General features: G+C 38.6%; 1 protein-coding gene across 1 annotated transcript in view; it reads left to right on the top strand.

The window, feature by feature from the left end:
- USP24 (ubiquitin specific peptidase 24) overlaps window positions 1–14,268 on the top strand; it is a 134,761-nt gene that overhangs the window by 101,414 nt on the left and 19,079 nt on the right. The window contains exons 45-55 of the mRNA XM_019625979.1: window positions 280–421; window positions 651–770; window positions 1,204–1,424; window positions 1,801–1,925; window positions 2,992–3,133; window positions 4,074–4,224; window positions 5,191–5,286; window positions 5,950–6,053; window positions 7,284–7,397; window positions 11,665–11,761; window positions 14,051–14,167. Of these exons, the coding sequence (XP_019481524.1) occupies window positions 280–421; window positions 651–770; window positions 1,204–1,424; window positions 1,801–1,925; window positions 2,992–3,133; window positions 4,074–4,224; window positions 5,191–5,286; window positions 5,950–6,053; window positions 7,284–7,397; window positions 11,665–11,761; window positions 14,051–14,167 (1,429 nt within the window). The remainder of the gene's footprint in view (window positions 1–279; window positions 422–650; window positions 771–1,203; window positions 1,425–1,800; window positions 1,926–2,991; window positions 3,134–4,073; window positions 4,225–5,190; window positions 5,287–5,949; window positions 6,054–7,283; window positions 7,398–11,664; window positions 11,762–14,050; window positions 14,168–14,268) is intronic.

Genomic DNA, 14,268 nt, shown 5'->3' with positions numbered 1-14,268 from the left:
AATTTGTTGAGAGACTTGCAGATATATCAGTGGATCTATAAATGTTTATTGAATTACATTTCTTTGCTTTCAGTTTCTAAAATTTATTGAAATTCATCATTTTAAGCAACTGAATTGTCAGAAGTTGATATTTTTATTTGGTTGTGTACTTTTTAAAAGATGAGGAAAGATATTGTTAATTTCACTGATTATGAATGTTGTTCCTTTTTAATATTGTGATAATTTCAAAGTTTTTAAATTCCATTGTTGATCATCGTTTTTTTGTTGTTTCCTAATCAGATATGAACGAGAGGAAGCTTTCATGGCTCTCAATCTAGGAGTTACTTCTTGTCAGAGTTTGGAAATTTCTTTGGACCAGTTTGTTAGAGGAGAAGTTCTAGAAGGAAGTAATGCATATTACTGTGAAAAGTGCAAAGAAAAGGTATCACATTTGCCCTTTTTAAAAACAAAATCAATTCGTTATCCATGTACTTTGTCTTTAGGTTTAATGTAAGATCAATATTAAGCTCCTGTTGTTACTTCTATTAGACTGTGTCATTACTTATATTTTCACGGATGGGAAAGGCCTCTAGAAATGTATGACCTTTGTATTAATTACATGACTGCTTTTTTTTTTTCCAAGGAGATAATTTGGTTTTGCTTTTCTTTAGAGAATCACAGTGAAAAGGACATGTATTAAGTCTTTGCCTAGTGTCTTGGTCATTCACCTAATGAGATTTGGATTTGACTGGGAGAGTGGACGCTCCATTAAGTATGATGAACAGATAAGGGTAATTTTTTTTTCCTAAAAGTGCTATGACTGTTACTACCTCGCTCCCTCCTTACTGTTTCCTTTTAATATTTTCCAATTTCATTTAAACTGTGAAAGGCTGTGGTGTCAGCATTCCGAGGAGTACGCAGCCCCTTGTCTTAAGCAGCTGTTACTAGTGGAGCTGTATAGTGTTACCAATAAACAATACCCCTCATTTCTAGAAGGCATCCTAGTGTTAGCTGTGATATAAAATGCTTTCCTTAACGTTCAAACAAGAGATTGCTTGTACTTTCCTAGACTTGTGAGCCACTCTGAGATTTTGTGCTTAAGTTGGAGAGGTAGTCCCTGCTTAAGTTAGGAAAACGCATCCCTCTTATTTGTGCCTGACTTAACTGGGTATGGCAGTATATGTTACTGATTCACATTAATGTGTTCTTTTTGCTTTCAAACAGTTTCCCTGGATGTTAAACATGGAGCCTTACACAGTTTCAGGAATGGCCCGCCAAGATTCATCTTCTGAAGTTGGTGAAAACGGACGAAGTATGGATCAGGGAGGTGGCGGATCCCCACGAAAAAAAGTTGCCCTCACAGAAAACTATGAACTTGTCGGTGTCATTGTACACAGTGGGCAGGCACATGCGGGCCACTACTATTCCTTCATCAAGGATAGGCGGTAAGGGCTTCTCCCGCCGTCCCTCACTCTGCCCACCCAGCAGTCTCTCCTCTGCTCCCCCTGCACTCCCTTGCCCTCCTCTGCATTCCTTGCCCTGTTTTATCACCCACAGTTATTACGGTACAAAGAAGCTTTTGCATTGCTCTCTGATCTTATTTCATGTTGGATTTTTTTAAACTTATTGTAATTGTTTTTACCCCTTCGATTTGAAAAGTTGCTTTAGAAATTATAATATTATAACTGTTACTATATTTTTCCTAGGTGTTCTAAAATGGTAATCACCTGCTATATTTGTAGACAGTACAAAGAGAGAAATGCTGGGGATGGGTTGTTTGTTTTTTAACCTTATAATTTTTGTTTTATCTCTGGGCTCTAGGGGATGTGGAAAAGGAAAGTGGTATAAATTTAATGACACAGTTATAGAAGAATTTGACCTAAATGATGAGACCCTGGAGTATGAATGCTTTGGAGGAGAATATAGACCAAAAGTTTATGATCAAAGTAAGTATTTACAAATGGCTGTTTTCCATGAGTTTCATTTTATTTTAATTTATAATTTTCTATTAAATTGGAAGCAGTATTCTTTACATAAAAATAGGATTTTATTCTTTTTACATACTGCTGCTCTAGCTGTATATAGACCCATGAACTCTGATAGCCAGAGTGAAAATGTTCAAGCTGCTTACAAAAAATTTTTTAAATAATTCCTTACAACAGCCTGGGGTAGAGAAATGGGATTGGGGGTAAGTTTAGTGGAAGAAATGAATATCAAAGAGAAACTAATGAAAGCAGAATTTCAACCTTAAAAAAAATTTGCAAGAGGTAGTTGGCTACTAAAATTTTCAAATTTCCTTTTCACTTATATAGAGGTATGATTAATTAGAGAAGACATTTCTACCATCTGTGTTTTTAAAACCATATTTATTACTCAGGGAGGCAAAGGAATCTTTCCACAACCCCCACGCCCAGGAGAAAAAAATATGAGAAAAAATACATCACAAAATTCAACCAGAATTTGCCTTTTGAAGAACAGACATTTCACAGAGACCTTAGCATTTCTGAAAGCTGATTTTGAAATATTCTGGGGGCATTTTTAAATGTCCGGTTACATTAGATTCACTGTATTTTGATACCATATCATGGTAGTCATGCAGCTAATGGTAGGAACCTTTAATGGTTGAATATAGTATCATTGCCAAAATTGACCTAGATTTGGCTGTTATATCCAGAAATGATTAAATGAGGCCAATTAGAATCACATCCTGTGCCACAGAGTTTATTTTTAAACGATACCTGCCTTTTGATTAAATTTAGACTTGCCTAGGAATATTTACCTTATTTCACTCATTCTGTTACCTTACAAACTCCGTAACTCCCTGCGTGTCTATATCACCTTGTGAGTAATTCTAAGCAGTACTCTAAAAAGACACATATTTTACTTATATTCTGCATTTAACAAATTTAATAAGTAGTTGCTTGCTGGATTTATGGGTCCTTTATTTTAGATTGTCAAGACAAGAAAACTTTTTGTTTACAAAGACTTCTTTCTTAATGTCTTATTATAAAGCAAACCCATATACTGATGTTCGCCGAAGATACTGGAACGCCTATATGCTCTTCTACCAAAGAGTATCTGATCAGAACTCCCCAGTGTTACCAAAGAAAAGTCGAGTCAGTGTTGTTCGGCAGGAAGCTGAGGACCTCTCTCTGTGAGTTTCTTTTCTGTGTAATTCGCTGTGTGATTTCAGTCGGTGATATTGTTATCTTTATACTCTTTGGGATTTAAAGGTAATTGGCTAAGCTAGAGAGAAACTCAAAAAAGAAAGTAAATCATTCTATCTCTTTCCTTTCCTTTTATTGCTAAATGGTCATTATTTCCTTGGCAAGAAGTTATTTTGTATTTAGAAAAAGGCATATAAATGATTTCATTCTAGAACTGAGTTTTTTTTAATCAGAGCATTTACTTTTTTTTTTTTTTTAATTTTTATTGGAGAATTGGGAGATGGGAACAGCGCTAGGGAATTGGGGGAAGGGGAACAGACAAGTTGCTGTCGTTTTGTTCTTCAGTCTAGTTGTGGAGGGCGTTGCTTCACTGGCCCAAGTTCGCACAATCATTGCGCTCTTCCTGGGCGAGGCATATCAGTCGCCGGCTTCTGGACGGCCGCTCTCTGCGGCTGCTGGCCGCTCACACTGGCTGCTGGCTACACACAGTAGCCCATGGCAACCCACTGCAGCAGGGGCTGCCGCCTATGCTGTCGCCAGTGACTCATGGCAGCCCAGATCCAGGTTGAGCTGTTGTTCAGCATCTTAGCTGTAGAGGGCAGTGTCACTGGCCCTCATATGTGGGATCCGAACCAGGACCCTCTGGGGTCCCAAGCCAGCTCTTAACCAATGTGCCACACAGCCAGCCCAATCGGAGCATTTATTGAATACACCTTATGTTCAAAGCATATTGAGTACTATGCCAGCACTGTCAGAAAGGTTTTTTGTAATCCTGTTCTCTGTGAATTTGCATTTAATATATTGAATCAGGAAAGTATGCAATCTATTTTTAAGTCTAGTACCCTGTTTATGTAGGTATGTCAGGTTATAGCAACAAGAAAACAGTAGCCAGTTTTTACTAGACAGTTTTCTGATTCTGTCTCTTAGGTCAGCACCATCTTCACCAGAAATTTCACCTCAGTCATCTCCTCGGCCCCATAGGCCTAACAATGACCGGCTATCTATTCTAACCAAGCTGGTTAAAAAAGGCGAGAAGAAAGGACTGTTTGTGGAGAAAATGCCTGTTCGAATATACCAGGTAAGAACTGTATGAAAAATTCTAAGGGAGAAATCCGTAGAAGTGTCAGAACCTACCTCGTACATCCAGAAGTACTGCCGCCAGCCTTCTTGTGGACTCAGTCATTCCTCTAGTGCCACATCTTCTTACCCACCTTGTGTCGTGCATCTTTCACGTACCAGGTCACAGATACGGCTGCAGACTGTAGACTCAGCAGCACCTTCATTGACCTGCTGGGTGACTGAGAGCTGCAGATACACAGGGAAGGGAGTGGGAAGGAAAAAACACACTGCTGAAATTAACTTCCTGTATCTGAAGAGAAAAATAAGTTAAGGTTTATAACCTGTGGGTTAAGCTAATATGGCAATGATGACCATTAATTATTGAATACCTACTCTGTGCTACATGCTTTAAACAAATCCCTAATTCTTAAAACACTCTTGTGAAGTAGCAGGTTTTATTTCCATTTTCAGATGGGGAAAAAAATGAAGCTCAGTAAAGGAAAAATGACCTGCCTGTGTCACAGAGCCAGGATTTAAATTCAAACTATCTGACTACCCAGTCCAGACTTTATGCACTGAGTAATCAAAAGCTAAGTAACCAGAACCAGAGAATTTAAGAAAAATGTGGAGCCTTTCATTCAGAGAAAGAAAATTAAGCCACCCGGTACAAGGAAAGCATGGAGTTAGTTGTACTCGGGAAAGGTCTGTTTGTCCCTGCCTAGCCAGAATAATAGGTTAGAATTCAACTGTCCTTCACATGGTGGTTTTCCTAAATTTCCCAAAAGGGTTTGCTTTAATGAATAATAATTCACCTTTTTACAGCTTTTTATGTTTGAAAGGAAGATTTTCTTCTTTCCTTTTTACAACTTCAAAGCCTGAGAGAAGGGTTTTTATGAACCCTTTTTTTGTAAGGTATCACATGTCTTACACGTGTTGAATGTTTTTACCCCTTTTTTAAAAAATAATTGTTAATTTTCTTTTGCAGATGGTGAGAGATGAAAACCTCAAGTTTATGAAGAATAGAGATGTGTACAGTAGTGATTATTTCAGTTTCGTTTTGTCTCTAGCTTCATTGAATGCTGTAAGTGCTAACTGAATTGTTACTAAAGAAATAAGGAAGAATTGTAGTTAAATATCATTCAGCTAAACATTAAGTGTCTCATCTCTCAGTTGTTAACATTTAGATTAGATGCAAAAAGAAAATTTCCACAAATATGTCACTTATTGGCTGATATTAAAATACAGGCAGTATTCAGAATGTGTGATGCAGATTGAATGGGTGTGGGTTTCCATATACTGGCTTTTTTAAGTGCTCTTGTTTAAATTTGATAACAAATCGAAGAGTAACCATGAGGTAATGTCAGTGGATACTGGGCTTTGTGGAGATTAATTTTTTCTAATTTGTAATCAGACGTTACCAGACTCAAGATTAACTTTCAAGTATTTCTCTTTCTTGAATACCATGATTATAATTTGCTGATCAGGGGAAAACTTTCTTAATCTATTAATAGGTTATTTAACATCCTGTGGTCTAAAGACTGAACTTTGAGAGGACTTCATAAAAGAAATGAAGATGTCTTTCCTAGCCTTTTTTAAAGTTTAACTAGAACATTTTCTATAATGAACTGGCTGGATTTTTCTTATTAGTATTTTATCATGTATCATTATTTAGTTCATAACAATGTGTAATAATCGATAAAACTTCTGTAAGAAATATCCTCTCTTTTTCCTTCCCCTCTCTCAGACTAAATTAAAGCATCCATACTATCCTTGCATGGCAAAAGTGAGCTTACAACTTGCCATTCAATTCCTTTTTCAAACTTATCTACGGACAAAGAAAAAACTCAGGTAAGAAGTGATATATTTTGACTGTTGTGGCAAAAATCACTGATTAATTCAATTAAAGTTGGATTTATAAATTCAGTTTTTCAAGACATTGTTTTAGGAAATTGAAGGCAGCTACCTAATATTCTCAGATGATTAAGATATGGCGCCTATCTTTAAGGAATTTCTAATCCAGTAGGAGAGATAGATTAAACAAAGCAGCCGTGGGATGCAAGGCATAAATACTGTACATCTTTGGAAATTGGGCAAAATCCTATCCAGATATGGAGACTGGGTAGACATTAAAGACATCAGTATTCTCAGAGGACTTTGAAAGGCAAATGTAGAGAAACAGGTTTTCTGCGGGAAGGGAAGAACCTGAGTAACAGGCAAGGCTTGCTTAAGGAACTGTAAACAACTAGTATTTTCCTTGTACGTTTAAGGAACTCCCTTGAGATGTGGCCAAATGTTGGGTTTGGATGAGATCATTGAGTGCCCTGAGTGTCAGAGAAGGGAGTCTGGGCTTTGTTCAGTGGGAGATTTTGGAGGGCTTTTGAACAGGGGGGCTGTATGTTCAGAGTGACATTTCATTTTTATGTGCAATATTCAAAGATACATTAAGTGATATCAGTCTATTGATTGAAAAAGAAGAAATAATGTGTTTTTTGTAATGTCGAGCATAGAATTTAACTAAGGAAATTTATTTGGTTACTTTTAATTGTGAAATTGGCTCAAGCTGTCCACACGTTGCACACTATTTCAGTTTTGTTTATAGTTACCATTTTGGGGCGTGAGGGGCTGAGTGGGGTGGTGTAAAGTCATGGATAGTGTAGTCATTGAACTTTTTTTCTGTCCAAATATTTTTATTCCATAAAACAACATATTAATGATTGTCACAATAATGTATGAAAGTATTGAAAGTAGGCATTTTGTGAATACAAATTAAGCAAAACAAAATGTTCAGACATTTTTTGCAATTGAAGTTTTTTGAAGAAGCTGTAGAAGATAGAAGGTAAAGTCTAAGACGTTTGTTCACTCGGGCGCAGGAGGATGAGTTACACCACAAGTACCTGCGAATGCAGAGCGCTGGCTTCTGGGTGCGTGGAGCCATGTTAGTCAGCAGCATTGAGCATCGAACTTACCTTCCACCCACACCCCCCCCCCCAAATGAAAATTTTTTAACTGGATTAACACTCCATGGGGTTATTTGTTGGGGCCCTACTCCTAACATCACTTTCTTTGCTGTTTTTAAAGGGTTGACACTGAAGAATGGATTGCCACTATTGAAGCATTACTTTCAAAAAGTTTTGATGCTTGTCAGTGGCTTGTTGAATATTTTATTAGTTCTGAAGGACGAGAATTGATCAAGTAAGTGTCAAGATCTTCTGATTAAAAGAAATGTGTGTCTCTTCTAGTGATTTGGAACTGAGGTTTCTTGTAGCTCTTTCTATTTCAACTTGAAATTATTTTTCTGATTGGAATCAAATTTAAGCTGTCTTCACTGATGAAGCAGTGAGGAAATTATTCAGGTCACACCAAAATCATTGCCAAAACCATGTCTGTTGGACTAGACTCAGGGTGTTCACTGAGTGTAAGGAGAGCATGTGCGCCGATAACCAAGTGCTCACAGGCAAGCATGTCCTGAAACCCTGCTGTGACTCGGGGTTCCAGATAGAAGTCTCTTTTCTCAGGGCCTCACAGCCTGGTGGCAGGGTAAAGAGATCAATAATCCTAGCTCACTACACAGTAATACCACAGTATTGTCTTAACTGTGTTTGGATTCTGGCTCAAGTATTTTCAAAAATCTGATAGTATAATATCTACAATAGTATATTTCCTATATACCTTTAACTTTTTAAAATGTTGCTTTTTGGGGTAAAAATTTGAGATGCTCCAATCACTGTGAATGTTTACATCTTACTCCCAAGCGTTCTCCTAACCTCGGACAGTTCAGCATTCACATGGAGGACGCAGCAAGCACCTTGATCTCTCTGGCCAGTCTCCGTTATCCTCAGCGGTTCTCCTCCTCTCTGCCCCAGCTGGACCTCCTCACTCCTCCGACATGCCAGGCCCACTCACCCCACTTCTAGCTAATGACCTTGCTCAGACTTCCCTGAGAAAGTAGGGTTAACAGATGGAGCAGTCCCCGCCCCCCATCACAAATGGCACACCTGCCAGACTTTGCTTCATCTTCTCCATCCCTTCTTTATCAAGGAGGACGTGTCCTCTCTCCTCTCAAGAAGGTATCTCTCTACATGAGCAAACCTTCTCAAGGAAGTTGGCCCTTTAATTATCAGCTCTCATTCCTGCACCTTCACCTTCCAGAATTTTCTACTGGGCCACTTCTGTGCGCACACAGATATGCTCTCGTGTCTCTCACATTAAAACAGACAATACTAGGAAATTCAGAAATGCATGTTCCTTCCCGCAGGGAGATCAGAGTCTTGTGGCAACTCAGAAATGTGATTGAAACTCTTGATCCCACTTCCCCTTCACCTCTAGGTCCAAGCTTCAGACATTTGTTTATTTGTCTGTGTGGTATCTCTATCTCTCCTTCCTCTACTTCATACAGCAACAAAAGTGTTCTTCTTAAAACAAATGAGATCATGTTACTTCTCTGCTTAAAAATTCTTCAGTGGATTCCCCTCACATTCATCATAAAATCCAGAATCTTTACCATAACCCACAAGGCCTTGCTTGACTATGATCTTTGTCTGTCCTTCCAGGCTCCCTTGTTTCACTTGTGCATGCTTTTCATTCACTGGCTCGTTGATTCCTTGAACACGCTAAGCTTTTTCCCTGCCTTAAAACCCTTGAGGCTGCTGTTCCCTCTGGCTGGAACGTTCTCCCTTCCACTCTGCATAGTAAGTGCCTCCTCATCCTTCAGCTGTCAGAGAGGCTGTTCATCCTGATCTCCCAGTCTACAGTGGGTCTGCCCTGTTCACCTGCTCTCTTGTTTTGCCCATCGCCCTCACTAAACTTCAGCTTCTTGAGGGCAGGAGCTATATCTGTTTTGTTCCCTACTGTACACGGAGATCCTGACAAAAAGTAAGACTCTATTATTTGTTATTTGTTATCTGCAAATAATATTATTATTTGCAGATAGTTCACAAAGAGAGAACACAAATATTGCTTTGAAGTGGTACATGCCTGTCCCTTCAGAGTTTGCATTAGAAATAACCTTTTACCCATTTTTCCAGCTGAATTCCAAAATATCTTCCCATTGGAAGGACTCCTGAGTATTGTGTTAGCCAGTAGAATGTCATAGAATCGTCATCCATTTGGAAGGAACATGATAAATATTTAGTTCATTCCCTTACATCCAAACGGGCTTGCTTTTAAATATCTCCAGAGAAGCTCAGTAACTTCTCTGGTAGTAAGTTTTGTCGTCTTAGAGTTCCTGAATGTAAGGAATCCTAGTGAATCACCTAATCCAAATTTTTCCTGGTAGAGTTTATTACATTTTTGTCTTTCTTTATAAAGCCCAATCACTCATCATTACCAATTGCTATGATTTCATATTTTTGAGGAATGAATATTCTTTCTTATTAACTATTTCTTTAGAACTTTTAAGATAACTTAGGTTATCATTGTTACAACTAAACAATAAATATATACCGTACTAATATTTTAGTAACTGTAAATGTGACGAGGGTGTTGTTTCTCAGGTCTGCCCCCCAGTGTCATCCTTTTTTTAGGCAATTTTTAAATGTAATTATAATTGTGAAAAATTAAATTAGTAAATATTGCTTGAGAGTTGATCTAACGGAATTAAAACTGCTAACATAAAGGGTACTTTTAAAAATCCTTTTTTGTGGAAATTTTTAAACACACACCAAAAGTAGACAGAATAATGAACCCTCTCCTGTACCCATTCTCCAGCTCTGGTTGTCCACACTTGGCCAATCTAGCGTCTGTCCCAACTCCCACACACATACTCACATGCATGCTTTTTTTCCCCTGAAGTATTTTAAAGAGTAAATTTTGTACATCATATAATTTCACTACAAAATTTTCAACATGTATCCAACAGGTCAAGTTTTAAAAAAAAAAATAACATAAGCACCGTTATCACACTAAACAAAAATAATAATTCCTTCATATCATCCTATACCCAGTTTATGTTCATTTTCCTCAAAAATGTTATTTTACCATTGAGTTGGTACATATCAGGATCCAAACAAGCTCCACATATAGTATTCTATAATTGTTCCTTTTCCCCACCATCTCCTTTTTTGGAATCTTGGTAGATTTTGAACAGAGCCTTATCTGTCTGGTTCAGATTAGGTAGTTAATACGTAGCATTTACAGCTACATGGAATGAGCAGAAGTGACGCGACCTCAGAAAGCTCCACTTCTTTCTGTTGGGGGAAGGAGGCAGTTATAAGCACACTCTCAAGAGCAGAGGAAGGAAACGCAAACGCTGCGCTCAGAGACCAGAGCGGCTCTCACTGCTGTCACCTGAAGGAAGACTTGGGTCCTCAAAATTATGTTGTATTTATATCCTTCTCATGGAATAATGAGAATGTTCTGTAAAGAAATACAGACACCTCGGCTTACCTCGGGGTTATGTCACGATAAACCTTTCTTAAGTTGAAAATACCACAAATCGAAAATGCCCTTAATACACCTAACCTACCTAATATCTAACACCGCAAGTACACTGTAGAGTATTGGTTGTTTACCTTGTGATCGTGTGGCTGACTGGGCGCTGCTGCCACTGCCCAGGATCACAGGGGAGTATTGTACCACATATTGCTCACCTGAGGAAAGATCAAAATTCCAAGTACAGTTTCTACTGAATGCATATCATTTTTGCACCGTCATAAAGTCAAAAAATCATAAGTTGAACCATCGTTAGTCGGGGACTGTCTGTACTAAAAATGGTAGATTTTCACCTGGCTGATTCACAGGGGTTATGACGTCAAAGTGAGTGTATGAAGCAGAGAAAGAAAAGCTGATCATGGAGAAGCATGAGGTTACCTAGTGCTCTCTGGTGATTCCCACCACCTCCCAGCCCCAGAAAGCAGAGGTTAATGCATTTGCAGTACGTAGTGTAGTATCTGACTATAACATTAGAAATGCCAGATACAGTGGAAGCGCCTGTTAAACCTTAACTGCTGTAACCATCCTCATTCATAGAAGGAAGGAAGGGAGCAGGACCTTTTCAGCCGCAAATGCTTCTAGGACTAAGGAATAAGTAAGGGTTAAGGAAAGGACAGTGAAAGGATAGAAATATAGGTGCACAGGGGTTTGGAGGTGCTATCTTGACTCAGAACTTTAGCTAACATCTTATCCTGAGAAATTGAAGAGGTGCAAAGGAGAACAACTGCTGAGTGAACAGAATTTATAAAATTTTATGTTCTTTCCTTTCCTGTCTCTTTAAGTCCAAATTTGTATTTATCCATATACAGATACTCATTTTAGAGGAAAAAGGAGGAAAAAACTCCATTTTTTCAGTGTTCAGGGGTCTTGTTTTCCTGTTTGGCCTTCCTCTTTCATGGTGGCCGGTGAGGTGACTTAAAGTAAACACCTGGAGTAATCTTGTTTCTTGGATAGTAGATGGGACCCGTGTTGGGAAGGTTGGCTTACAGAAATCTGTCTTGCTTTTTCACACCACACTTTTCTATTTTAGGATATTCTTGTTGGAGTGCAACGTGAGGGAAGTACGAGTTGCCGTGGCCACCATTCTGGAGAAAACCCTAGACAGTGCCTTGTTTTATCAGGATAAGGTCAGTCTCATTTTTAAATTTTTATTTATACATTCTGTTTTTACTAAACGTTTTAAATTGCCCATAATAAGAAAGCCAAGGATTGGAATCTGGTAATTTTGCCATATAAAATGCACCTCCTGTGAACCAACTTTCTGATAAATGCCAGGGTAGAAGACATTTTGACTTTCCCTCCTCATATCCTGGAAACCAAGGTAGGCCAGGAATTGAGGTCTGCTTCGGTCTGCTTCAGGATTTTCTCTCTAGAAACCTTCCTTTTTTAAAGTCTTCTCTCAAGAATTTGTATTTGATCTCTCTGAATTGAGACTAAACTGGGCCTAGAGACTCTAATCTAGACCCATAGACATTTTGAGCCACCCCGGCTTTGTGTCTTTCCTCATGAGCTATTTTTATGACCTAAACCTTCAATTGTCAACAAAGCCAAATAATGCTGTTCATCCAGGGGCATTGGCCAGAATAGTTCCTTCATTGGTCTCCATTATTCCCTAACCTGTTCCTGCTGCTCTGATTTTTTTTTTCTCCTAACCTTATTTTCTATAACATATTTTCTGTTTCACAATGTCAAATATGCCAAAACAAATCATGGTATTTATTACCATCCTCAGTCCCCAAAGATTTTAAGACTTAGGGAAATTAATGACATATATTGTAAGTCTGATTATTTAATCGGTTATTAAGTGCTAGAAAATACAGCAGTTACTTCCCAAGTTTGCTGTTTTAAACAGCTGACACTACATGGAAAACTTTGAAAAATGTTATTTATTTTTAGAACTAATTGGCTCCTTATAAACATTGGCTGGAGGCATTGTGTCTCAATGAACTAAATGCAAATTCTAGGAATTGCTGCTTCAAGTTCAGTTGTTCACTTTGCTACACAACCTTGAGTAAGCCCTTTAAAGGAAATGTTTAATCCGGATACAGCACCTGGCACCCAAGCACTTTGTTCCTTCAACATTGCCTGCCCCAAGTGCACCACTAGACCAGAAAGCCTCAGGAGTTCCGCCAGTCCAGAATGAACCGGAGGCAAACTGGGACCCGTAGGAAGGACCCAGAAGAAAACTGCCAATTCCAGGAATCATCAGGAAGCTGAGGTTTGCTTTAAGGCTGTAGTTTTCAATCAGCTTAAACGGCAGAACCATTTTCCAATCAAAATCTTACCCGGATGCAGAAGAAGATATAAAATAGGTCATTGGGAGCTGCTTAAGATAGTTTGGATATCATTGCTCTGAAATACCCCTTTGGAAGTTTTCTAAGATACTTAACATAAGGACCTTCCTCCCATGTACCAACCCAGACAAAAGATAAAGGCAGAATTAGCACAGTCTGCCTCCAGATGGGCCCAGGCGAGACCGGCGGAACTCTCAAGGCAGGACTGCAGGTGGTAGAAAGGGAAGGAAATGGTGGAGGACGCAAGCGTGGACGCCGTTCCACTTGCTGTCGCTTTTTCCCTCATGATGGAAACGGTGCCTCTTGCCCCCACTTTGTATTGTAAAGTACTTTGAAAATGAAGTGCTGTATAAATGCCAGACTTTACTGTATTTATAATGGGTGTGACAGGATGAATGGGAGTATTTTAAAAGCTTATAAACGCCATCTCTGGAGAAAATAACAAGAGTAGTAAGCTTGCTCTTAATTTTCAGATCATCACAGGTGAATTCTAGGGACTTATCCAAAAACACTTGGGACGGGAGGGAAAGAAGAAGCAATGTAACCAAAATGGTTTCTAAACAAATAAAATGTTTTTCAAAGCTTTCCATGAGGCGTCAGCGGGCTTTCAAGTAAGTTCACAGTTGAGTTGATATTGCCGTTGTCATCCTGTCAGGCTGTTGCTCTCCATTTGCTCCATTGGCTTGATTTCTAGCCCCTATGCCTGTGTCTGTGTTTTTTATTCTTTGCATCTGTGATTATGTGAAGAAGTAGCAGAGTGGAGGGAGGGATCCAGAAATACGTTTCCTCTAACCCCCTCCTTTTTTCAAGAGAGACGAGAGAAATTGGCTCTGCAGAAAATGTACCCATTAGGCAGTGGAATCATGCCCTTGACTCTGAGATCTAGGAAACAAAACTAGGCTTTCCTTTTCATTATTTCTACAGTACCATTCTTCCCCTGGAAGGTAAAATTGATCATTCTGTTTTTGCTCTCCAAAGCATAAATCCATCTGAATCTGAGACTGGATTGTGTATGAACCAGACTTTCCTTTTGTTCTTATGGTGACTGACTTCCAATTAACCCTGTTACAAATGTCTGTCTTACATTTTTTCTTTATGTACTTTCATCTTTCCTCTAACCAGTTAAAAAGCCTTCACCAGTTACTGGAGGTACTCCTTGTTCTGTTGGATAAAGATGTCCCAGAAAATTGTAAAAACTGTGCTCAGTACTTTTTCCTGTTCAACACTTTTGTACAAAAGGTAAATGATTTTCTTCTAACATCTTTTCCTAATACAGCAGATTGATAGTGTAAAGGAATTTTGTACGTGTAAAGAATTTAGACTGGTCAATATAGAATCTA

Source organism: Hipposideros armiger, unplaced genomic scaffold, assembly GCF_001890085.2.
Source record: "Hipposideros armiger isolate ML-2016 unplaced genomic scaffold, ASM189008v1 scaffold_647, whole genome shotgun sequence".
Lineage (NCBI taxonomy): Eukaryota > Metazoa > Chordata > Mammalia > Chiroptera > Hipposideridae > Hipposideros > Hipposideros armiger.
Note: the sequence above shows the minus strand (reverse complement) of the source record. Positions and strands in the feature narration are given on the sequence as shown.